Source organism: Tauraco erythrolophus, chromosome 2 (genome assembly GCF_009769465.1).
Source record: "Tauraco erythrolophus isolate bTauEry1 chromosome 2, bTauEry1.pri, whole genome shotgun sequence".
Taxonomy (NCBI): domain Eukaryota; kingdom Metazoa; phylum Chordata; class Aves; order Musophagiformes; family Musophagidae; genus Tauraco; species Tauraco erythrolophus.
Window position 1 is genome coordinate 131,420,391 of NC_141466.1, and position 26,915 is coordinate 131,447,305.

At 39.0% G+C, this 26,915-nt stretch overlaps 1 protein-coding gene across 2 annotated transcripts in view; it reads right to left on the minus strand.

Annotated features, from left to right (window-relative positions):
* Positions 1-26,915, minus strand: part of EML6 (EMAP like 6) — a 113,886-nt gene that overhangs the window by 59,040 nt on the left and 27,931 nt on the right. For both annotated transcript variants that reach the window (XM_086631152.1, XM_086631151.1), the window contains exons 2-7: positions 19,814-19,973; positions 13,946-14,044; positions 11,730-11,798; positions 8,275-8,460; positions 6,223-6,358; positions 2,104-2,305 (exon numbers count right to left, since the gene is read on the minus strand). In XM_086631152.1, the coding sequence (XP_086487278.1) occupies positions 2,104-2,305; positions 6,223-6,358; positions 8,275-8,460; positions 11,730-11,798; positions 13,946-14,044; positions 19,814-19,973 (852 nt within the window). The remainder of the gene's footprint in view (positions 1-2,103; positions 2,306-6,222; positions 6,359-8,274; positions 8,461-11,729; positions 11,799-13,945; positions 14,045-19,813; positions 19,974-26,915) is intronic.

A 26,915-nucleotide genomic window follows, 5' to 3' on the forward strand; every position in this document is an offset into this window, starting at 1 on the left:
TCCCAGTGAAAATATTTATATATTTCACTGGAATATTTCACACGAAGCATTAGTATATAAAAAAATAGCACTGTCTGAACTGGAATTCAAACCCCACATTCCGTAGTGCAGTAAAACACCTCCAATGTTAACCAACACGTTTGATAGAATGGCAATGTTCAAAGGCATCAGGAATCATAGAATCACAGAATGGTTTGGGTTGGAAGGGACCTCAAAGATCATCCAGTTCCAACCCCCCTGCCATGGGCAGGGACACCCTCCACTACACCAGGTTGCTCAAAGCCTCATCCAACCTGGCCTTGAACAACAACGACGATCATAATCATCAGAGCACCACTAATTAAGGCTGTATGTGCACACACAGCCTTTCACAGAAGGGCACAAGTTTGTTCCAAGCACTTTGAGCCAGCAGTACCTTATCCAGCCCCATGCCAGAGCTGAATTACCACACTAACCAAGAAATGAGTCCCAGATAATAAATCCAAAGTCTTAGTGTGGTTTATTAGCTTGAGGGCAGCACAATGCTAATCCCAGCTTTGCAGCTCCTGTTTCAGAGCTGCTTGCACCCGACCAGAACGCAGGTAGGGTGAACTGGTGCCTGCCTAAAACTGTGCAGACAAACCCAAGCAGAAGAGGCTGTCCATGCGTTTTATAAGCTGAAAGGAATAATACTAATGTGTAGGAAACAGTGAGATAACATGACTGTAGCAAACAACTAGCAGTTTTGTTACTTTTGCACTTCAGAATTTAATTAGTTAGAAAGAGATGAGGGATAGCAGGAATAAGAAACTAAAACAAGTAAAAAGAAAAAAAAAGAAAGGGAAAAAGAAACTCCAACTGATCAGCAAGCTTCAAGGCAGAGGTGAATCATGATGTGAAATCTGAAGAAGCATAAATTAGAAGCTGTATGTATAGTAGGAGATTGACTTTTCCCACTGAAATATGGCCAAATGGTAGAATTCACACGTATGTTTCTGAAATAAGTTGACTACTAGTCCATAAAAACTGAAAAACTGTTTGGTAACTGCCTGAGGTTGATTTGAAAATATGCAATCAAACTATCTGTATCAGACGAAAAGCAGTCATCATCCATCTGGCATAGGGTTGGAGAAAAACCTGATGGAGGCTTTAGAAATTAGGATAGTAGGGTCAGAAGAAAGAGCTGAGGAGGATGTTAGGGGAATCAGAGCTTGAGCAATCAAGCTGTCACGAACCCCAGTGAATGCACTGTCTCCATGGTGCATAGGTCTCCCCAAAATCTCTCCAGTCTCCATGGGAGAGCTGCTTTGGCAGTCAGGAAAATCTCAATCTCTAATCACAGGTACATAGTCACAACGGGCAGCATCTACGTGCAGTTGAGATACCCACAACAGCTGTGTGGGTATGGCAGCACCTCCACCACAGCGGGAATCTTAGCTTAACCTCCAAACTTTACTGTGAAGTCCTACTCAGCATATTAAAAATGCTTAGCTTTATCAGAGACTTGTCAATTTGCCAAATTTTAACAACAGGGGCAGGAAAAGAACATCCTTCGCTGTGACAACTTCCACAAACACGTGTACAAAATTTCAAATCTCTGCTACAAAGGCTTGAGGCACAAGTGCTACAATCAGACATCTGAAAGACCTTTTTCGTAGAAGTAAACCAGTGCAATTTCATTAATCTCATTTTCTGGCATCTTAACTGAACTGGTTTTAGATCAGATTTTCTAAACGCTCAAGGCTGAAGCAGACACCTGCTGTGCAGAACACTGGTTAAAGGTATTTAGGTTTTGGGTTTGTTGCAGATTATTAACAGACGACAAGTACGAGGTGACCATTCTCCACTTAGATCCCTTCACCTGCTGTTCAGAACAGTAATGAATTAGTTCTTAAAGCAGAGTATATAAATCCAGCATGCTTTGAACACACATTCTGATTATTTTATGTGATGTGTCGAGACCAAACATGAGGGCTGAAGAGAAAAAACAAAGCTGCTAAGAAAAACACGGAAAAAAAAATGTTGTCCTAGTAAGAGTCCTAACATAAGGCCGGAAAATAAATAAATTACAGGTTAATGTGTACAGGAATGAACAGATAAAAAATAAATCAGATCCAGCCTTACCGTACAGATCGGTCATCGCTGCCTGTGACTGCTAAAGGCTTCTTTGGATGCACCGCCAGGGCCCAGAGCTCCCCTTCACAGTGACCTTGCATGATCAGCATGGGTTTGTCCCGCTCTCGCACCAGCACCTCAAATATTTCGCTGTCCTGCGTCCCTGCTAAAAGTCTGTCCGCTTTCCAGCAGACGCTTCGGATGGACAAACCTGGCAGGGGACAGGACAACCTGAGACTGATGGCAATGACGAGCCAAAGCGACAGTGCAGCGCACATCATTAAGGCTTACGGAGTTAATTTATTACAATTGTTATGTTTTGACACTGAAGTCTTACAACGCATCACAGCTGATCAAATCTCAAAACTGTTCTGTTAAATTATCTCAATTTGACAGAAAAAGAGAACGCTCAGTCCTGGGAAGACGCTGAGTGTCTAACATTGCTGCTGCCAGGTTCTCAAGGGATCAGGCTCTTACGCTTTGTGTACACCGTGGGAATTTACTTTAAAAAACAATTCCATTTCACACAATTTAAAGATCTACATTTTAGATTAGGCAAGGTTCCTGTGACTGAAGCTGGGTTTATTCCTTTTTCCAGTACTTCACCTTTTTGCACATTTAAATAAAATGTTAATGGTAAATTTAAATGGTTTGTGCCCATGTTATCATACATCCCCATTTTTGTCCCAACTGATTATAACAAAAAAAACAAAATCCAACCCCAAAACCCAACAGATTCTTCCTTTTCTTTCCTTTTTTCCTTTTAGAGAGCTCGATCTTGTTCCACAAATGCAATTCTAACTTTGCAGCTGGAATTTTACTAACCACAGCTTAAAAATACCCTCTTAACAGGCTGAGCAGTTTGATAGCATCCTCTGGTTGACTGCCTGCAGGATTTCTATTTTCTGTTCCAGTATATTAAAATTAAAGTTTGGATAATGGGTCTAGATGCTGTGAGATGTGAACGAATAAAAAAATCCATTTGTCATGTAGTCAAGGTCACCCATGTCATCATTTTAACATCTTTTGGAATTGAACACACAATGGAATTAACTACTGGTCACATAAATAAAATACATTGTAGGCATTTTCTGTCACCTCTTGAGAAGGGCAAATTAATCTTCATATATTGTCTTGTCCATTTCCAGGATCTTTTAATTTTGACAATGTCCTTTTGTGACTTAGCTAAATTCCTGCTGATTTATGTCGTCTTCCTGATAAATACCAAAGGCCACACAAGGAATGAAGTTCAGACGTCAAGTGGAAAATGGGTATTGTTAAGTCTTAGAATCCAAAGTACATCTTTTGATGTGGGAAAGGTAATGTTTTCTGTGACGTACTGGACAGAAAGATTAGCCATTATCAGATTTTTTGCTAACATACATGTATGGTTAAAGATAAAAGCTAAGTCTACGATCAGATTGTTACTGGTGATGCATCCCATTTAAAAAGCATTTAGTACTCCTCAGTACAGGATGACTGATGAATGAGTATACACAGGTGGGGAGGAAAAGGTCTTCCTGGCACCCTAGAAGGATGTTTTAAGTTTGAAAGCCGATGCCTTTGCAAACTCCTTTGGAAAAAGTAATTGGAAAGGAGGGACAGAAGGTCCTAGGTAGGCAGTTAAGGCTACCACCCTTGCTTGAAGTTACATATGGATTACACCAACCAGTGCCATTGGTACTACCAAAAAAGAAACAAAACTTCCACAGCCTGTTAGCAGCAAGCACTGAATGGGAGTGATCATCAGTGGATGCCATATAAGACAGAAACAGCAGAAAATGGTAGAGACATAACAGGAACATGGCAGGCAACAGTAGTATCACACTGAAAGAACACAGAGAGGAGAAGCCCTGAAATAGGAAAAAGATGAAAATTTTTAAACATGATGGTGACAGGGTGTAAGTGCGTGGATTTATGACCTGCAGTCATCCCTAATTTCTTATAGTTGCAGTCAGACCAGCAGTCCCACCACACTTGTCACAGATGCACCACGATGTCTTTTCACTTAGTCCCAATGGTTATGCTCACGTGCACACCATCTTTAACTAAGCTTTGGTACAATTTGGGAGACTTGCTTAAGCCAGTTTCTTGCCATTAAAGCAGACAATGTTTTTAGCTTGACAAACAAACAGAAATCTGAAAGATTTAAATGTTTTGAAGACAAGATTTGGATAAAGTTCTAGTTTTAGCTTTTAGAAATCAATTAATCTATCAATTTAAAAAAAAATGTTACTTACATACAAGTCTAAATGGCAAATCAATTCACTTTATGCAAACGCCATTTTTTCCTAATTTTGCCAAACAAGAAGATAGCAAAAACCTCTATCGACTGTCTCTCAGCCACGTAGCTGCCGTTAGGGTGCCTGGTTCTGCTTAGCTCCTCTCATCTAGGTACTGTGCACCCTGGAGCATTTAGGAGATGGTGGAAATAATAGAATCGAGGCAGAATCACTCCACAGCATGTCTAGTGAGAATTCACCTTCAATAAGCCCTTCCTTGATTTAACAACTTCCATCAAGATCAAAATCTCTTCGCAGGCCACCAGCAGAAGGATAGCCAGGTGCTTTCTGCAGACAATGTGCTAGAAGATGACACCTTTATGAAAACATTACAGCTCTGTAATGTAAGTCACAATTTTGAAGTAATAAATCTCCACGGAAGGTAACGACAATCAATTAAAAGTAACTGAAGTCAGTTAAAGTCTGTTTCGCACTGAGTGTGGACACATCCCAGGCAGCAGCAAGAGCTAAAAAATTGCTTCTACTCTGGTCTCACAAATATGTGGGATACAGCTTCCTCTCAGAAGCACTTCACCAAGAACCAAGGAGGTGGAAGATGCGTGTTTTGTGTGTGAGCGCTGCTTTTTCTGTGTTGCTCTTCATATATGCCATTCTTTTATTAGGAACGGACCGCCTGCAAGACTGGTATTAGCCAGAATGATCTGTCTAACCCACATGTACATGCTTATTCCTCCACAATTTTTAGAAAGTATTTCTAAATTGATCAGAACTGCTGTAAATGGTCATAAGGTACCTCTATTGTTTTCTATAAACGAATGTTAAACATTATGATTCTGGCTGCAAAAAACTACATAAAGACAGAAGTACAGAGCAAAGGGACTACCAGGTGTAGCTGACAGCTTTTCGGAGGGCTAAATTCCATGAGTTTACACTACAGTAAGGCACACTGGGGAAGCAGTGTTCATCTGAGGCTGCTTGTTGGATGAGCCTAGATGTTGCAAACCTATGCATTTTACTAGAATTAGGATCATCAGCTGATCTGGTTTAAGATGAAAAATAAACAGAATGGGCTTGTTACTAGACCACAGGCCAAAATATCCATCATTGCTAACAAAAATTTTACCCTTCTAAGTGGCTTCCTGACTATTTCAATGGCAATTTTAAGATGAAAACTAGCTCTAAAAAGATAAGCTAAGAAGCAGGGGAAATGAACACTAACCATTACAAAGTTGGCTGCCAAAAGTGCATAAAGCTTGCTCCAAACCAGCAAACAGACCGTTGTACTCTCAATTCAAATGGATGTGTACAATTCCCAGAGGATTAAGATCTTAATAAAGCATGCATTATGATGTATGGAGATTATAAGTGCTCTGAGAGCCTAGTCATAAAATGAAGTGATGACTAAGCTCACAGGAAGCATGATTAGATTCAACAAATACGACGGTCAAGAATTTAATAACGTTCTCTCTATTAAATATGCCAAGTGCTGCTGTTGCAAATGAACCTAATGGAGTGCCAAGATGCTCAGCATCCTTGAATATTGGGTTCCAAAAATCTCAATTCATTAAACTAATTGTGATTAATTAATTAAATTAAAAGATTAGCAAACTTCATTCTTCTATCTTTTTATGTTTAATTATCTTCTTGTGTTTGCATGATGAGGTGCAGCAACTATAAGCATCCCTCTGTTTATACTATGAAACATGGAAAACTCTTCAGGCTACATCACTGTTAGGGAAAAAAGGGAATAGAGATCTGAAAAGTAAATACAGTCATTAAGTAAAAAAATCAGCAGTATGCAGAGACATTTATGCTTCAAATTAACTTGTGTCATAATCCATTATCTAGATGTGAAAAAAAAATCATTAAAGTAATAGCTCATTACCTTTGTATCCTTGTTCAGTCTCTCTGAGATCAATTTTAGTAATTGGTTTGAAATCAGTGTCCCATAACCGAATGCAACCATCTCTCCCTCCAGTGGCAAAGCCTTCCTCACAAGCATACATACTAAAAATTCCAGCCTGTTAACCAACAGGATAACAAGTCTTAAAGTTCTTTACAATCGATTGAAACACACAAAGCAAATGGTTTTGAATAGACTCTTGTTAAAGGCTAGAAACTGCTAGGCAGCAAAGGTTGTCCATCCAGAAAGCAAACCAGCAAACACAGGGGGATACTTTTATTTCAAGTGCTCCCACTTCAGTGATTTATGTAGAAATTTGTGTACAAGTAGCAGTTATAGAGCCTATTTGCAGAACTTTACATTTGGTTTAGTTAATATTATTACAAGGACTATTAAATCAATAACGGAACACTTAAAATAAATAGTTACCCAGAATAAACAAAACCAAGCAAACAAGCAATACAAATATTCTTACAGGTGTGGAGATGATTGAGACATTCTTTCATGAATTCAGTTCAGACATCATTTGGAATCTGACAGGAACTGAAAGAGTGTCAATTCATTCTCTTTGTTGAAAGACAAGTTTCTATTACAGTTTGAATTTCTTCTTCATTTTTGAAAATGCCTCATTGACGACTGCTGTACTACATTGGAACAGCTCATGGAACGCCTGCTGATTCAGTATTTTATGAGGAAAACCTCTCAGTTAAGAGGCAAGTTGAACTGCGTGGAAATCAATACAATGAAGAGAAGACCTCTGTTTTCAAAGTGGCCTTGTTCAATGTCTTAATAAATTAGTGTATCTAATAAATAAGTACACAAAAACTTGAAATTGGGCAAGAGAATGCGTATTAGCCATGGCAAACCCTGTAATTTATAAGGATGAAACAGAACACATTATATAGGAAGAGACTGTATTTAATCATTCTAATGAATCTAAATAAAATCCCGCAGACAAAATTCTGCAAATATGGTACAGGGGTTTATTGTTTGCCAAAGTGATTTCCATGTTATTGCAGTTGCACATAACCACAACCTGGCAATTACACAGTAGTTCTACAGGTAGAATGTCCCACTGACCTCAGTCTGACTGCTTTCGTAAATTAGGGATTACTTCTATAAATAACAGCTACTCCCCTGAACACTTAGATCTCATCTGAAGCACTACTGCAAATCTTCATGCTCTGTCAACATAACTAATTTTGGAAGGTCAGAAAAAACTATTAAGTTTGCAGTGCTCTTTCTAGAAAGGGTCTAGGAGAAAGCTATAGCAACAACTGTCAGATTTCCTGTCACTCTTCTAAGAAAACACTTGTTTCCTTTGTTCAGAACACCCGTGCTAGAATGCCCTTAGCCACAATCATATTCAAAATACGGGTAGTTCTCAAATACATTTGAAATAAGATGGGAAAAATCCTACTACGCCTTTACAGCCGCAAAACCAGAGACATAAATTGATTTTATTAGACTGGTTAGAAATCTAACACTGCCCTATGCATTGCCCTTTCTCTCTGTAATTTTAAGTGCTCCAAATTCGGGGTGTGCACGTTATGAAGCCTATTGGACTCTGTGTTCCCAAAACATTACGTGTTTTGGGAACATGGTCAGAGCGCAATTCACAAATTAAACAGGTTTACGCCACATTGAAGCTTTCATGAAGAGTCAGGCTTCAGTGTTGGGAATTCGAGTGGTAAAATTCTATTTAAAATAAGATCATTTGGTCACCAACTATTTTTAAGTAAACTGATCGTATCTGTGAAACTTGAGGTTTAGAAACTTGCATTTAGATTTAGTCTGTTTGGTTAAATCAATGCTATAAATACCAGCAGCTCTGTCAGCATCAGTTCAGCAGCTAGCATCTGTTGACAACGCGTAAACAAACTATACAATTGCATATAAGTTTTCAATTAATGAACAGTCTTAGCCATTCTTCTGACACGAAACAGAAGAAAATCTTTGTAGATAAGCCTTCAATAAGTTTTGCAATTCAATGGACAGTTCGTTTCAGAAATTGCCATTAAAATCCCAACTTACACTATGTGCTCCTTGAATTGTGCGGACTAAGTTTAGCCCTTTCCAAACATAGATGTCTCCATTTAAAGCACCGGAGTACGTGATATCTTCTTTCGCACACGCTAAACAAAGGATAGTTTGGAGATCTCCTGTTTTACCAAATATTCCTCTCTTTGCTGTCAGTGCATTTCCACACAACGTCCAGAACTGTGAAATGTAAACGGCATATTAGGAAAAATTTCTGCCGAATTTCTCTTTTTTTCATTTAAGTGTGCAGATCTCACAGAGGTACATCCTTACGGAACAGTGTCTGGACAGACACTGAAATGAGTCATAGAATCATAGAATGGTTTGGGTTGGAAGGGACCTTAAAGATCATCTAGTTCCAACCCCCCTGCCATGGGCAGGGAAATATCAGTCCTATCAGGACACCCATTCCTCCAAAAACTACCTGCTTACCAAGGACATCCCCAGGCAAATGTCGTAAGAACAAAACAAAATGATCCAACTGTTGGAGAAGGTGAGGCACAATTCTGACTCACTATTGCTACACTACCCCTTTTCATGATCTCACTGTCTTACATCATGTTTTGCTGGGTGATATCTGTCAATACAAACACACGCTTTTTAAAGCCAGGAAAATCCCATTTTTCTTGTCTGCAAAACTGAATGCTGAAGTAATAAAATAGATTCATAGATTCATAGATTTCTAGGTTGGAAAAGACCTTAGAGATCATCGAGTCCAACCATCCCTAATCCCCATTAAACCATATCCTCAAGTAGCTCATCCACCCTATTCTTAAACACATCCAGGGATGGGGACTCAACCACTTCCCTGGGCAGCCTATTCCAGTGGCTGACAACCCTTTCAGAGAAGAAATACTTCCTAACATCCAACCTGAATCTCCCCTGACTAAGCTTATGCCCATTTCCTCTTGTTCTATCTCCCATCACTAATGTAAAGAGCCCTTCCCCTAACTCCCCACCATCTTTTCTCAAGTATTTATAGGCCGTAATCAGGTCTCCCCTCAGCCTCCTCTTCTCCAGGCTAAACAGCCCCAACTCCCTCAGCCGCTCCTCATAAGTTTTATTTTCCAGCCCCTTGACCAGTTTAGTTGCCCTTCTTTGGACTCGCTCCAGGAGCTCAATATCTCTCTTAAAGCGAGGGGCCCAAAACTGGACACAATATTCCAGGTGCGGCCTCACCAGTGCCGAGTACAGGGGCAGGATCACCTCCCTGCTCCTGCTGGTCACACTATTCTTGATACATGCCAGTATCCCATTGTACTTATCTTACAGAACCTACACACCTGGAGTAGACATTTCTGTCCTTTTCCAGTGCACTGGAAAAGACACATCCCTCAAATATAGCCACATCTACTGAGAGACCTTCTGTTGGATGGAGACTGCAAACACTCGTACATGAAACAACTCTGACTACGAGAGTAATAGATTCTCTGAGTGTGGAATGGTGACTTTCCTGACTTCTGACAAAAAAGAATGTAAGACTGACTAGGAAAGAGAAAAAAGAGTCAAGAGAATACAAAGTTTGTCTTAGAAGGGTGTCTTTGGTGGTGGGCTACAAACATCATACTATTTCTTTTTGAATCAGTTCAGAGGGCTTTTTTCTTTTTCTTTCTTAAATAAACATAATTTTATCAAGCAGAGAGGATAGTCAGTGCACTCAGCTCCCTCTCAAGGAACAGACCTTCCAGGAATGGCAGAATAAAGAGAATTTCAACGAGATGTACAAGAGAAGTGCCGAAACATCCAAGCCTGCCAGCAGTAGGATGTTCTGGACACATGCAGAAACGGACAGTAAATCTACGTGGTGTAGCACAGTCCTGAATGGACTTGCCAGCTCACGTCTGTATTAGTTGAGACATCTGTGCTCTGCAGCCCACTGCACAGACACGCTCAGAGACTGGACAGAAATATTGGAGTGTCTGACACAGATGCACAATGTCCAGCTTATTCCCACTTTATATGCCTACATCTTTTTGTAGCTATAAGCTGAATTTGGAATCAAGGATTTTTATTTCAGATTCTTCTCTATTTCTAATTCAATTAAATTTTCCCTTTGCCTCTTAACAATAGCCAATTTATGAGAAGGCAGAGGGAATACTTCCCCCAGGGCTTTCATTCTGTGAGTAAAATGTATACTCTCCTCACTTGTGTAGCTGTAGAAGGGCAAGAGAGAAGGTAGCAGTGTCAGGAAACGCGTGGAGGGAGGATCCTGAGCTCAGTCTGGGATTCCTTAGCTCCTAGGCTTTACCACAGCTTCTATTATCTGCTTAGCCAAACGAGCCAATAGAACCAAAACACTAAAGGAACAAATGGCCCAATTCCCAAGTATTACTCCCAGTTCTCACAGTGATACAATTACTTTAGAGCTGTTCTTTTCCTTCGTTGCAATTTAAAGTAATTATCCCATTTCCACAGCCTTACAATGAACGGCAAGTACACAGATTGCTGTTTGAGCATCACTAGAGAGGAACATCTAATCGTTTCCCCTCCACACTTTATTTTTTTGGCATGCCTCCGTCTATACGTATTTACTTTGCCTGGTATTCTGCATGTTCAGGGTAATTATGGCCATTTTAAACAGAATACAGGTGCCAAATAAAGACAGGTTTGGGAAAACAGCTTGCAGAATATAACAGATGGTATCACTGCTGCCAAAACCACCCACAGTTTGAAAGCAGTGGTGGTTTTAAGGGCACAAGCTTCTCAGTAACCAGAACTAGAGATATTAACTGGTTTCCTAAACTTCTAGTTAAAGCTCTTCCCACCCCAGTCATGTGAAATAATCGCCATCTGTTAGGAATGTTTTTGATGAGACAGGACAAAAATAGAAACCTGCAGGGAATATTGGCAAAGAGAAAGATTTCTTTATAAGCTTTTCACAGGTACCAGAATGTTTTATCCTAAATTTATAGCATATATCCAGGTTCATATTTAAATCACCTCCAGAAGGGGTGACTTAGAGGGAGCAAATAGTGGGGCACTAGAGTTTTAGTCTGTTCATCTCTGCAGGTCTTGCACAGCTTCTCTGTGATACTCCTGCAAACCCTGGTAGCACGATGGGCCAAACAGCAGTTCGCTCCATTCGTACTTTTAACTTAGTTCCTTCTAGACCTGTTCAGTGACCCTTTGTGATGAGAGAAATCACTGAGGGCTGAGACAATTTTGAGACAATTTAGGCAGAATGGAGAGGGCAGAGAACCCAAAAACTACAAGTACGTAAAGAGGAAAATAGACCAGATGATCTTCCCGCCTTGCTGTTTAAGGGGATCTGCACCTCAGTCACTGCTGGATGTATAAATTGGCTTCAAACAATAAGTTTTGCTAAAATGTTCAGAGTAAAGGAAGAAGAATGTAAACTGTCTTATATTTAAAGTCTTCATCATATAAGAGGACAAATTTCTTTTGTGACATTTAATTACTTTTTAAATAAATAAATACAACCTGTTTACCTTTATGTGTTTTACTCCACAGCTGACAATTCTATTTGGTTGATATTGATCCCAGGAAATATCGAATATCTGTTAAGAAATACAGTGAGGTGACATTTTAAATTACACAGTAATTGCATCTAGGCTCAGCTCGCTTTTACCGATATTTAGGCATCATTTCTGCTGCAATATATTACTAAAAATGAAAGAAAACTATGTAGGCTTCCTCACATAGTTCTGTCAACACATCTCATTCCTGCTTCACACTACCAACCTATTCCAGCTCCAGGATGTTATTGAATGAACAATATTTACAGTCTCAAATAAAATGGGAATTATGATGTAGGCTAATATTCCTCAAGTTTAGGGATGAAAGATTTGTACATTTATCTTTATTCCTAGGTTAAAGACACTGTATCTAATTTCACCTGATTACCAAAAGACCCCAGTGGCAAAATGGATGAATTCACCTGACCTAATCTACAGAGTTAAAATTGAATTATTCATTTGACCTTTGAAGGTCCCTTCCAGCCCTAACGATTCTATGATTCTATGATTCTATTTTGATTAATGTTACATTTACATTTATAACAGCATGCATCAAAAAATGAAGTATCAGATCCTATCAGATCAGCTTACCAGAACAAACTTACAGTGTATTCTAGGTCTATGGGATTATGCCAAATGAAAAATACTGTATAAAGTCTGGAAACAAAAAGTTTGTATTTTGGCCCACATTTTTAACAACATGTCATTTTTAGACGTTTTACCTCTGGCATTCAGCTATTCAATGTCCAAGCTGAATACCTCGGACCACAACCATTAGTTAGTTCAAGTTCAAGAAATGTATGTCTGTAGAGAAGGCCAGTGGGACTTTTTGCTGCTTTCAGCTCTTCAGCCGTTAAGTATAAATCACAAGAGAATTTCAATCATCTTGCAGGAAGATATTATTTTCAGCTTACTCATCATTCAATTTATACACAAGTAAATGCTGTCTTCCTACAAAATACTTATCTTCTTTATAAACATCAGGATTTACAGTAGTTCAAGTACTATTTTATTTAAATGTTAGAACACACAAGATATTTCACCTTCAGAAATACTTTATGTCCTGCACACTAAATCATCAGAATTTGTAGCCTAATTAGATATGGATTCTTTCCCACTCCCACTTCAGTGCAAAATCTCCTTTTTCTGACTGTGGGAGTCTACTGGGACTAAGATTTTAGTACTTCTTGCCTGTCCTGGGGTCTTCTGCTAATTCAGAACCTGATCTTGTACCTACTGAGGTGAGTTACCTTCCACTGAGGTAACTGGGAAGCGAATCAGTTCCGAAAGAGAAATTCAAATAAGGACTACGATTCTGCTGTGTTGTGAACCCTGTTCAGTAAAAATTAACTACCAGATTTATTCAAATGACACATATGATGCAGGTAGGCTGTATGTACACACCATCTCGCAGGAAGGGTTTAGTCTGCTGCTTTGCATATAGAAATACTCCGTCATGTGTGGTAAAACTTTATAATGCCTCAAATAGTATAGCATTCTAACATGTTATAAGATCATAATATGGATAACAGAAACATTGTCAGAATGCGTCCATTAATAATAATAAACAATCCAAAAACTAATTTTTATATTTGCATCCTTGTGATTATCTACATTGGGGTGGTATTTTGCTTATGCTGAATCTATTTAAACATCTCCTAATCCTGAATAATATTTTAAACTCAAAGTCATTCAGTTCTCATATTTATTGAAGTTATGATCCTTTTCCTGAAGTTAATAGATATAAAAGGAATGTTTATCTTAATTATGTTTCTTCTACAGGTAAGTGCCTTCAGCAAAAATAAATGGGAGATAATTAAACTTTCCCTCAGGATAAACTGTCTTTTTGATATATTCGAAAAGAACATGATCTCTGCCCATGGAGCTAGAATTTCACATCCCATCTAAAGAGCTATAAATCACCCTAATCAGTGTCTAGTTCCACAGTATTTCCTCCCTAGGCTTTCCTAGATAGTCAGCTCAGGAATCCATCATGTGCCTCATTTACTAAAACAGTGCTTTGTGCTATGTCTGGCATAACGCGAAGAAATAAATACATTGTTCAGTGTTTTAAAAGCCAGGTAGAACGACCAAAATTATCTTTGCATTAACCTAATATAAACAAAAATTGTTTTAAAAACACTTTTGCGACTCCAAGACAAAATTCAGTAAACCCTTCACACAATTACCCTGTCTGAATGGCCTGTAGCTGTTGCCAGTAGTTTTCCTCTCTTCCAGTCCCAAATACACACTGTGTTTTTGGCATCCAGTCCCACGGAAGCTAAACGCTAGGGAAAAACAACAGTAATTCAGTTAACAGAAGATCAACTCAAAAATCACTTTACTGTAGTTCAGATTATTATGTGAACAAACTGATTTTCCTACATGTGACTTGTGTTTGAACGACACTGCAAAGGCACCATCAAGATACTCACACTTACCAGTTCCTCACTGGAGAAAGCACTGAAACGCCTGCTCTTTTCTGAAAAGTCAGGTTATTGATTTCAGGCTACCAATGTCTCAAGCACAATTCCTATCATGAAATATTTCAGGTGCTTGTGTCAGGTGTATGTCATTCCAGCATTTTGATTTGTTGATCTGATAATAAAAGTGAACGGGAAATAAAAGCTCTCGCTGTTTCCAAAAACGATTTTGTTCATTATGCTCATTTTGTTGAGCTTTAGAGTCAGAATTGGATGTATTTTTAGTAATTGCCTTTTACATAGCTTAGTATATCACATCACCAATTAAAATAACTGAGATTATTAATCACCAAATTAACTAACATTATTAAATTATTAATTAATCACCAATTAAAATAACTAATAATTTTAATACTTGTAAAGCTCAATAATGCAAGAAAGAAAAAGAACAAAATGAAACGGAAGGCAGAACCTGGAGGGGAGAAGGTAGACTGCACACATCTGCAACACATCCAGAAGATCAAGGGCTACTGTGGAAGTTGTAGGTTTTTCCCTTCCAGTGGCTGTGCTAATTACGTTCAACTTTACATGATTTCCACCAGAGCTTCTTATTGGGTGAGAGACCTTTGACTGCAGACCAGAGATGGCAGAACTGGCTGTCGGAATCCGTACCAGGGTGAAAACTAAGCTAGTGCCAAATGCGCTGCAACTGTACATAATGGATGGATGCCAATGTATGGGAAAATCGTGTAGCTCAGTAACACGACTTCTTCCAAACAGCCACACCTGCTGGGTCCACACTGCCTGTGCCTTGTTCTTCTCACTGTCCTGTCTAATAGCTTCTTATCGTAAGGAATTAACAGTCCAGCTGTTAAGCCTGCACTTCGAGCACATGCAATAAATTAAATCTTTCTTTTGGCCTCCAAGATGAAGCTCAGCAGATGAACCATCTGGTCCAAATGGACATACGTTTCAGAGATCACACTGATCAGATCTTTTCCTTGAAGATTTGCTGCAAGAAGATGACGTGCAAACCAAATCGGTTCAAGTGAATTTCCTTCAACTAAACGTCCACTATGTTTTGGCTCAAACTTTCAACAGGCAAATTGTTTGAAGTCTGGAGACGTCTATGATGATACAAAAGGACTAAGCCAGCAAAGAAAACAAGTGTAATTACCAGAGGTTCCTCTAAAGTGCTGTATTAGAAAAAATACTAATTGCAGTAAGGCTATCAACTACTGTACAACTGAGAGAAGAAATAATTATTCATAAAGAAACAGAAGGCTCTAGTTTTCATTCCGTAGCAAAACCATTCAGAGACAAAGTACTCTGTGCCTTTTCATGCCTTTTAGAAACATAAAAACATAGTGTACCTTTGCCTTCCTAATAGAGCCACTATCAAAAGCCTCTGTTTGAATGCAGCAGGCACACATGTACCTTTCACTGTCTTCTTAATAGTTACAGTGCCTTTATTTTAGAGCAATGAAATTCATCTTTTTAAACGACAACGTACATTATGGCTGATGCAATACCTGAACTCTGCCTAGTGAATAATGCATAACACAACCAATATCCTGCCAGCGACATGGTATTAATGAAAAAAAAAACCCACAAAACCCAAAAAACATCCCAAAACCAACCTTCTCCCTGAAAACCTATTCACAGATTTATATCACGAGTTCCTCTGAGTCCAGTCTACTTTTATATTGTCTTTCACTGAAATAAAAATACCTGAGGTCTTGTTAAACCGAACTGTGAGAATCCACTACAGGAACGTGCAAGACTCTGAGCAGTCAGAAGACTTGATTATGATATATTGCATCAAAATCTATTTGATTATCTCCATATGTGAGTCTTTGAAATGGTAGATAAAGGTAGGTCAAAATTTGGGATTCTATCACTAAATATGATAGAACTCCCAATTTTTTCTCTCTCAGATGCGTACTGAATATCTGCATTTAACCTAGGACAACATGCGTAACTGTTAGACATATGGTAATGAAGGAAAGGAAATCAAATATGAGAAAAAACGAACATGCTCCTGCCAGTTACCAGCACAAAAATATTTATTCTGAGAAAGGACTGTTATTGCAGCAAAAATAAGTTTCATTTGCCCTTGAGCAATCTATATCTACCCAGGGGTTTGGATGTACTGATCAAAACACAAGTTATTTTTCATGGAACCTTCACCGATTGCAACTTTTTCTCACCTATTTTATACTCCTCACCATGGAAACCGTGGCAGTACTTACAGTATCTTTTAGATTCATGATGCGAACGACATCAGACCTGAACTGTAACTACCAGTCAGAAAATTACCATTAGGGGAGTAGACAGATGGTGAAAGTACGAGGAGAAATTAAGAAGTATTTTATATTTTCTTTTAACATAGGCGTGCTGAGGAAGGTATCCTGCTGGCAGAAAAGTGATAAATGCTGAATTTCCTTTTTGGTTGAAACACTTACACTTCTAGTTCTCCTTCTGGAAGAGAATTTGACAGAATTCTGTTCAAAGAATTCACGGAACTATGACAAGAAAATATCTGCCAAGTAGTTTATGGACATAATTAAACAATTATTTTTAAACCTGCACAGATGCAGAAGATCTGGCTAAAGAAGCCTACTGCTACCTAATGCCAAATTTAGAAATGGATGTATTATGGTAGTGCCCTCCTCACTCCGTTTTTTAAGAGTTTATTTTTAGAAAGCACACATAAAGGGTTCATCTAAAATAACTCAGAACAGAAATTGAACTGTATAGTATTGGTGATATACCTCAACATAAAAGACATCAGCTTTGTAGGTAATTCTGTGAGGGGTAGATGTTGGTCCTTCTAAGGAGAAACTGCAGTTATTTCCTGATTCAACACGACGTTTTTAATGATAGGCACAGTGACAGCTCTTCATTAAACATTTGAACAAAGCGCAGCCAAACGTCATCTGCTGATCATATAGAAAAGCCCAAGCTAAAATACATATTTTTAAATAGCAACGTTCTGCACGATATTCAGCTCGCAGCAGTGCTTTTAAAATACAGTATTAATTACAGATAATGTACAAAATAGGAAATTTAGTCAAAATACATTTGTCTCCAAACTGAAAGCTGTATTGAAGGTGCATAAAATACAGGCAGCATATAAGCTATCCCCTGATTTAGCTGTATATTGATCTTCTCTGGATATCATAAAAGATAACAAATCCTGTTTACTCCCTGTAACCCAGTTGGTGGTAGATGATGCCAGGGAGCCCTGCGGAGACAACTAAGCTGTCTCTGCGCAGTGCCAGCTGAACTCCAGCAGGGAGTAATATTTCAGAACTAATTCATCCAAATGCCTGAAACAGACCCCCCAGAGTTTCTGGTACAAGAAGAGCTAATTAACTTGGCTGAAATACAGATGCAGTGCCACTATTTCGAGACCCACACTAAACCCACGTTCTGGAGCTGTGCAGCACTCAACACAGCAGCTACCCTTGGAACCAGGAGCTGTGCACAGCAGAGTGGAGGAAGCCAAGCTGACTTCACGGGGATCCAGCCCAGGTGGAAAAGCAGAATTATCTGGGCTTTTCCTCAGTCTACTTTTATCCAGAAAGGGGACAACTGATGGAGTTAGCAGAGAAAAGAACACATTTCTTATTACATCTATACCTTGCATGATTGTTGAATTTATTTGCATTTTGCGGCTAAAATACAAATCTTTCTTGGATATTAACAGATGCTCCATATAAAAGAAGGAAAGGTATGCATTAGAAGGAAAGGTGCAAGCAATGTTTTGTCCTGTCACAAGATGCCAGCTCCCTCGGGTGTGCTGAGTAAATAATTTAAGCTGGAACTGGTAGCAGCTCTGAATTCCAAGTACTCAAAGTCTTTCTACCATGCCCTTTAATTTTGGCTCGGCACAGCAGCTTCTTCTGCAAAGCCAGAAAGAGCAGCGGAAAGCCAAGATACATTATCCATATTTGTTTTCCACTATTGGTCTTTCTCCAGATATAAAATTTTTATTTCCAGAATAAGCTGCAACTTCTCCAGCACTTCCAGAAACAGAACATTACAGTTCTGCAAGGTCAACGCAGCAGTAAGTTCAGTTTTTAATTACTGCCAGGGACCCAGCAGGATTTTCAGAAGAGCCTCCGCCTTTAACTCATACTGACTGGGCTCCTGGGCGAGTCTTTATTCCCATTAGGTGCTTAAATGACATTTTTAAAAAAAAGTTTATCCACCAGTCTCATAAAGTTAAACATCAGCAAAAACCCAGGTATTTCCAAATGAAATATATCTTTAAAAGTATTATAGAATTAGAAATTTTGTTCTGTTGATTTGAGGGTTTTCTCATCTGATTTTTTTATTTCACAATTCCCAGAAACACCTTTTTGTTTAATTAGAACTGGCACAAGAGATTTCAGAGGAAATGGCTTTACTTTAGGAAAACTGGAGGAAGATGGTTGAAAACTAGGCTCAAAATAGAAAGCTAGTTCCAATTTTTAATGAGGAAATATAATCCATAGTGCTGTTTAGTAATTCAAGTTACCCAGTGGTTTTTAAACATGTTAAAGGCAATTGTTGATGTTGGTGTCCTCTATTTCAGACTAGTCTTTAAACTGAATATACACAAGATAATGTGCGATAAAAAGCATTTCTGTTTCACGTGAGAATACATTTTATGCATTGTACGGCCCGTTTTGGTCTCAGAAAGAATAATAAAAGCACTGTGTGGTCAGCGGAAGGGTAGCTGGGTGCAGGATAATAAAGCACTTCTCAATAACTAGTACGTTATTTAAGAAAATCATCTAAAGGCAGTTCTGCCCTACTGGGATGCAGTTCTGAGGTACACAAACACATGCAAAACCCAATAAGGATCTCTGCAAGAATCCATGTATCAGCTAATCTGAGCATTCCCAGAAATATTTTAGCAATCAACTGGAACGTATGACCACAGCGTTACACCAGAAAACTTATTTGGATATCAATAACGACAAAACTGCACAGAGACACATTTAGAAAACTATGAATGTGAAATATTTCTCAAGTTTTCATGAATCATAGATCTATTTTGCTCCGACTTCATTCACAATTCAATGCTCGTAATGATTTGTCTTTAGGGGAAAAAAAAATGTTTAGCCATTTACTTATATTTTAAATTTGTCTCAAGATACCGTTAATCATATAATCTAATCACATCGTAAAAGCCACACACTCGGTGTCCTAACCCCATTATTCGATTAAATTGACTGTGGACCCCAGCCAATGAGACTCTCCTGGCAGTGAGATTACTGGAGCAACTCTGCCAAAAAAGTGGCAGGATTGTGAGGGCTTTGCCAGGAACTGATCTCTTTGAACAGCAGGTGACAAGTATGTGGTGAAGCTGTTACATTTGAGCCACAGAGGGCCATTTCTTCCATGGATATTTGTCCAACACTGAATGCCTCTACTTGACTTGAATGCTAGGCTGTGATTTTCGTCTCAAAAACACCTTTGAAAGAGCTGTATTTGCAGTTCTCGCATTAAAAATTTAGTTGTAATAGCAGTTTCAGTACTACAGCCACACGGCTACCTAAACACAAAATACTTAAACGTGCGTATCCTCTAGAAGGAGAAATCAAACTAAATTCAAAACACAGAGAAAGAAGACACACAAACCTGGCCATCTGAATCAAACGCTAGGCAGGCGACTCCGTGCGTGTGGGCATCCTTAAGAACAGACACCGTCTGTACGTGGTAGGAATCCCAGATGCAAATGTACGGGTCCTTCCCAACCTGCCCTGTAGCTACTAAAGTTTTATCCGGATGAACTGCAAGGCTGAAACAGAACACAGCTGAAGTTATAATACACTTTCTGAACCAGTAAAATAGTACAGAATGTAAAAATTACGTTAAAAAATAACTTTTAGTTCTCAAAAACTTCAGCACCTTTTGATTTATTGGAATGACCATATCAACTGTGTTCAAAACCCCATCTATCCCATTATTTACTTGAGGTGTTTTACCGAGACCAACATGGCTAGTGCAGAACACAATTGGTCACGTAATAATATTTTAACTAGAAAATGTAAGGAACATATAATCAGAGAATTTTTGAGTACTTTTGATTGATAAGCTGAATGAACACACAGGCTTTTATCTTAGTCTTTCATAGCTTTATAAAGTCAGTGGATGGTTTTCTACAATTTTACACATCAGCTCAAATATTCTGAAACACAGACTAGTGGTTGAATAATGGATGTTTTTCGCTATGAAAAAATACATGCAAGAAATCCTCACATCTTTACATGTTTAAAGACAGTAACCTCAGAAGAGACAGAGAAATAAATCGTTTCTCCTATATTTGAAGAATAACGTGTATTTTAAGATCTGCTGTTAGTTATTGCTGCCTAAGGAGAGGTGAAATTTGCTGCACCTTTACTAGTTTACTTCATTTTCTCTAACAGCCAATTAGATACAGTACTTGGCACAAAAACTGTCACATCAAGCTGTATTTCCACTACTTAAATCCAAGAAAGGTGCCAATGTTTCAAAAACTGTTTCCTGGTTTTCAGTGATTAACTCCACTAGCATTCAGAAGACTTGTTTTTTGACCAACTCTTTTCTTATACATTTATTAAACATATTAAGAACTCAATTTTTTTATTCTCTGTAGTATTTGTAGAGGTGTATTACTGCAAGCTGCATTCTAACACAGGCTCTATTAGCAGAATCAAACCATATTTCTGTTCACAATCCTTCAGACAGGAAAATCCCCACCAGGCAGCCCACAGCATCCTTCTCTCTCAGCCCTGCCTAGGAGCCAACACTAATATTTACCTCCATTTTGTTGCATTGAGAGCATTTCTCTTAGATGTCAAACACTTTCTGGAACCAAGCAGTAGCATCATTTAAAAAAGTGTTTAATTTCCTTGTCACATGGAACAGATTTTCATGGTAACACAAAAGACAAAAGGCTGTCATTTAGCACACTCCATCCCCCATTACCAAGAGGAACGCGAGCTATCCGTAGTGACACAGCACCAGAACTGCTCTTTGCAATTCTTCTGAGCTACTGGCGAGCTGCCCTTCCACCCTTGAAGTATTCTCTTTGACAAAGCCCAGAGGACCTAGTTTGAAAATCTAGCTTGGGGATGTCAACAATAAAAAACCCTCCCGAAGGTAATATGAATACAAAGACAGTTTTATACTGTTTTCCAGGAAAAAAAAAATTGAACAATGGCTGAGTATGTGAGCTACAGATGGAATAAGGAAAAATATCCTATTAATAAATTGACTTTCAACAGATGGCTTAGGGCAGTTGAATACTACTTCTATCTCAGGAGTAGGTAATACTAATTATTAAGAAGAATTCATCACAACACTTAAGGAAGTTTCAAAAACTTACATATTCAATTTCTTCCATGTTAAAGAACAATTTCAGCACAACGCCCAATAAAACTTTTATTTGCTCCTGCACTCACTCATTCCTCCTTTCTCTTACAGGCCTAGATTCTACATTATACTGGGTGTCAACCAGTTCACTTCAATTCTAAACCTGTAAGGGAATAAAGGATGACTCCACCATACTTTGGCTGTGATACCTAGAATTAAGTCAGAATATTCTTCTGCAAGGATAAAAACCAGATGGAAAAGATTAGTTGGGCTAATCTATCTCACTGCTCGAACAGAACCGCAGCTTAATTACATCTTCCACTGTTTTCTACAGTTCGGTTTTCACATACTAGAACTTCCTATTTTACATTTTGTATTTCCATTCCTGGATACATGGTTAAGACAAGAACACGTTTCCTACAACATAAATGTGTCTGTACTGAACGTATCTGTTATTTGTTTTCTCCTTTTTGACGCATGAAGTCAACTAGTTGGGGAACTAAAATTAGGAACTAATATCAAATTTTGGCACCTAAATAAATGGTCGGATTTTTCAGAACTGCTGAGGACATTCGTCTCCCGTGAACAGCCTTTACATGCACTCTGCCTGCCCACGTTCAGTCTGGCTGTTAGATAACCAAGTGTTTATTTTTGGCAGACAGAACAGTGGGTTACAGAGTAAGGGAACGGCGTCCCATTTCAAGAACAAATCTCGGTGACTGTTTGACACTTGTATGTATGATTTACATGTTTGTCGTGAATTAAAATATAAAAACTGCATGTGTGACAACACAGTATGTCTGCAGTATGGGTCACTTCCTGTCTTCAGATTGCAAGATTGCCTGCTGGCTTTCCTTCATTGCTTTCCTTCCCTGCTGTTTGACATGAGTATAAACTTCATTGCTTTTGTTTTGAACCGTTAGGTGCATTTATTCCACCTTTCTAAGCAAACATCCTATCCTATATCTAAACCATTCAAATGATACTATTTGTGCCACAGGAAAATACTGAAATACTATAATAACCAGTGCAATATGAAAATACGATTAGACTAGATTAGGCATTCAAACGACAGCAATTTATGGCATAGAAAAATATTATTAGGGAATTACTTCCTATTCTTTCCAACAAAAACAATGTCACGTCTTTATTACGCAACCAGACAATTTTGTGAAAGTCACAAGCAACAGGTTTGCAAATACCTGTTCGAGATACACCAGCGTACATCAGAGCTGCTCCACTAAAGCGAACGGCTGGACCACTGAAGACTTAACATCTCTGAGCAAGTACAGAATTTCTTCACCCCCACAGTCCCTAGCACACAACTCCCTCGCTCCGCTCATCCACCAGAGTTTGAGCACTCTTATCATTGTATGTACATTTGCAGACTGTTCTCGGTACTGAGAACACGTAACAGTTCTGGTACCTAATAACAATCATAAAAATAAATCAAGTGGGAAAAATAAAAGCAAGACTTACATCTTGAAATCATGAGCATTTCTCTTAAACGTAATTCACGTAATTCCCATGCACTCCACCAATGACACTGGCAAAGTCTTTACCATCACTGAGCAGTGAGAGCAGGGCTGCTCCATGGGGAAAGACAGCAGGGAACCGAGGGCAGCCACGGCACATGCAGTGCCCTCCCTGGCCGCCGTGTAGTCCCACAAGATGTAAGCGTGTGGGCAGAAGTTTTGCAAGAAAACGTCTCCCTGCTTTCCAGGTTTGTGGGAAAAGGAACCAGACGCTCTTTTGCTAAAGAGCTGGAGTGGAAATGGAAGGGAGAAGAGCAGCAGCTATCGCTGCTGGTAGTGCTTGCTGGTAGCCACAGTCACTTCCCCACACGTCTCAACCTCCTCTCTGCGGGAACAGTAACAGGAGCAGATGCACACGTAGGGTAAGAGGCAGAGATCAACTGCTTTGGAAACACACGTTCCCGTCCTTCCAGGGAAGGCAAGGAAAGCAAGGGGATTCCTGGCAGTCTCCTCTTCTGCTTTTGTGTGTGCATAAAGCTAACTGTGAATTCCAGAAGCACTCCGACGCGTCTGCAAAAAATGTCTTTAATAGAAGTGCTTTGATAGGCACTTCTTTTAAGCAAACAATCCGTTTACGATGAACCTATAAACTTCAGGTAATATTTTAACATTGCACCTTCTTAATAAAAAGGTCTATTAGGAAGAAAAGATTTTAGGGAACATTTCCTTTTCTCTCCCTTCCAAGATCAACAACTCTGAATCTAGCATCCAAGGCTGGAACCCTGTTAATTTAGGATAATTAAAGATGCCAGTCTTGTGTTCCGGCAGGGTCTGATGAAATGCTTTATAAAAGCCATTAGTGGATCCATCTGGTCTGGGGGCCTTGCCAGATGGTAAACTCTTACTACCTCCGCAATTTCTGTTGCAACAATATCCCGCTCCAAGATTTTCTTTTTCTTTTATAACCACGTTAGACTTTAAAGGGACTGAAAGCATTTGGGTTTGGTCTGTATCGTGTTTTTTTGGTTTTGTGTAACAGGTTCCATACACTCATATACATATAGTACAGATCTCAAGCTTAAAACCAAGACAGAATTAAGTAGAAAAGTTTAGATATGGAATGCAAACTTACTGCAGGTAGTTCAACTGAATATTAAATTAATTGAATCAAATATCAAATTACAATTTCTGGGTTTAAATTGTTCCCAAACTGCAGATAAAACAATTTTTGCTTCATAAAGCACATAGTCAAGGAATCAGAGAATTACAGATGCTAGAAGGAAGGGATGTCTGGGAAGAACAAGAAAGGGATAAGGAATTGATGATGGTTGAGGAAGAGAAGTTTCGAGGGGAGGAGGAAGGCCCAGGGTGGGTTTAATGACAGTCTTGCAGAACATCAAAAGCAGTTACAGGGAAGGTGGAGGTACTCTTTTCACACGGATGCATGGTGAGAGGACAAAAGGCAAGAGATACTCATTGCTTCAAGGGAAATTCTGTGTGGATACAAGAAAAACATTCTTCATCACCAGAAGAAATCAAGATTGGGGTAGGCTGCCTAGAGAAGTGGTAGGATCCCCCTTGTCGGAAAGGATTCAAGATTTACTTGGCGTGACAGGACCCTGGATAACCTAATCTAAGGCTATGCTCTCATAAGGAAGCTGGACTGAGAAATCTCCGGAGGCTCCTTGCAAACTAGACATTTCTGTGATTCCAAATACTGAAACACATCAAGAAAGTCTAAAGTAATCAAAGTAAAAATGCATTTTGGCTCACAGCAGTTTACTTGCATCAGATAATTGCTCCTTGATGCTGCAAAAAGAAAGCAACTGCTATTATCTTTAATATATACATTTGGAATTGATGGTTCATTGAGATCCTGAAATGGGTGTATGAGATAAGAGACAGAAGTTTAAAACTCACTACTCTGGACCTTTTAAATATATTACTGCACTATCCTATTTACCAGGTAGTCAAAACACTTTTTCACTGCAGCAGCCAGAGGCTGGACGTTTGCTTTTACAGTTTTGAGTTTATAATTTTTCAAGGTATGTTTTTTATTTATGAATGCCATATGAAATTGAATCTTTTTATAACCATCCTATTAACTACTCTTTGATTAACATGAATCAAGCAAATGTGCTTTTCATACAAACTAAAACTAGTTTCCAGAACGTTCCACCTGATAAACAAGAATTGCGTTTTGACAGAGGAAGTAAACACCTACAGTTCTGAGTGAACCAATGAAGATCGTGACTGAAGATCACTGTGTCAGATGGACTTGTCATCCATCTCCTGACAATGCAATTCATTCTCAGCACCTTCAAGCAGCATGCAAATTTGATGCTATTCTAAAATAACCCTAGACAGCTGGACATTGATAAATTATTCTCTGCTTCAAATCCATCCTGTTTTAAATTAGGAATAACTTTCACGTTTAGACAAACCTTTTCCGAATTATGTAGTTTTACGTAACACAGCGCTGTACATTGATAATGAAGACTTGGGGAGAAATGTGAGGTGAATTTAAAATCAAATTCCATAGCAATGCAGATACTGTCTGTATAGGATTAATTCTCCTCAGAAATAACTGAAAGAATTTATGCTTTCTTGCTCAAAATCTGCTACAAACCCTGCAGTTTAGCAGAAGAGAGAACATAGTGGGTCTTTCCTCAGAATTTAGGTCAAACTTGTTGCAAAGCACTCAGGGCACTGACTGTGCTATGCTTGAATGACGGACAGATAAATAACACGACTACATTTTTTCTTAAGACCTTTTTTTTCTCTAGCAAAAAATATCTCTGAGGAAAAAACGTTTCCGAGAAGCTCCAAGCCTGCCCTGAAATAGGGCATTACATGCCAGTAGGTATTTCCTTCTTGGTTGCCTCCTTCTGCTCTGCACTGTTAGTCCTCAGTGCGGAAAGAAGTGACACTTCCAAGCTCCCGAAGGCCAGCAAGGCATGTCTGAACACCAGGGATCTTTTCAGCTACGTTTTACTGCTCGCACAGCGCTAAGGACAGAGCTGCCCTCACATGTCCACAAAGGACACAAACACTCTTTCAGGAATTCCTCATTTCACAGAGCAAAATGAGCGTCTCTCCTCAATTGTTGGGGCAAAGGGAAGACTATCACTCACTGTGCAGACAGAGCAGTATTATCAGCAAAATAAGGCAAGATGCAGCCTGATCCCTGTTTCTGAATGTGACACCAAACATAACCAAGACTAATTGGAAGGAGCAATGGAATAAAGACCAGCAGTTAAGTGGAAGCAAACGTGGGGACCGGCAGGAGCAAGGGAAAAAAAGGAAGGAAAGGGGATCTAGGAAGGAGAAAAAGGAAGGAGAAAAAGGAAGGAGAAAAAGGAAGGAGAAAAAGGAAGGAGAAAAAGGAAGGAGAAAAAGGAAGGAGAAAAAGGAAGGAGAAAAAGGAAGGAGAAAAAGGAAGGAGAAAAAGGAAGGAGAAAAAGGAAGGAGAAAAAGGAAGGAGAAAAAGGAAGGAGAAAAAGGAAGGAGAAAAAGGAAGGAGAAAAAGGAAGGAGAAAAAGGAAGGAGAAAAAGGAAGGAGAAAAAGGAAGGAGAAAAAGGAAGGAGAAAAAGGAAGGAGAAAAAGGAAGGAGAAAAGGAAGGAGAAAAAGGAAGGAGAAAAAGGAAGGAGAAAAAGGAAGGAGAAAAAGGAAGGAGAAAAAGGAAGGAGAAAAAGGAAGGAGAAAAAGGAAGGAGAAAAAGGAAGGAGAAAAAGGAAGGAGAAAAAGGAAGGAGAAAAAGGAAGGAGAAAAAGGAAGGAGAAAAAGGAAGGAGAAAAAGGAAGGAGAAAAAGGAAGGAGAAAAAGGAAGGAGAAAAAGGAAGGAGAAAAAGGAAGGAGAAAAAGGAAGGAGAAAAAGGAAGGAGAAAAAGGAAGGAGAAAAAGGAAGGA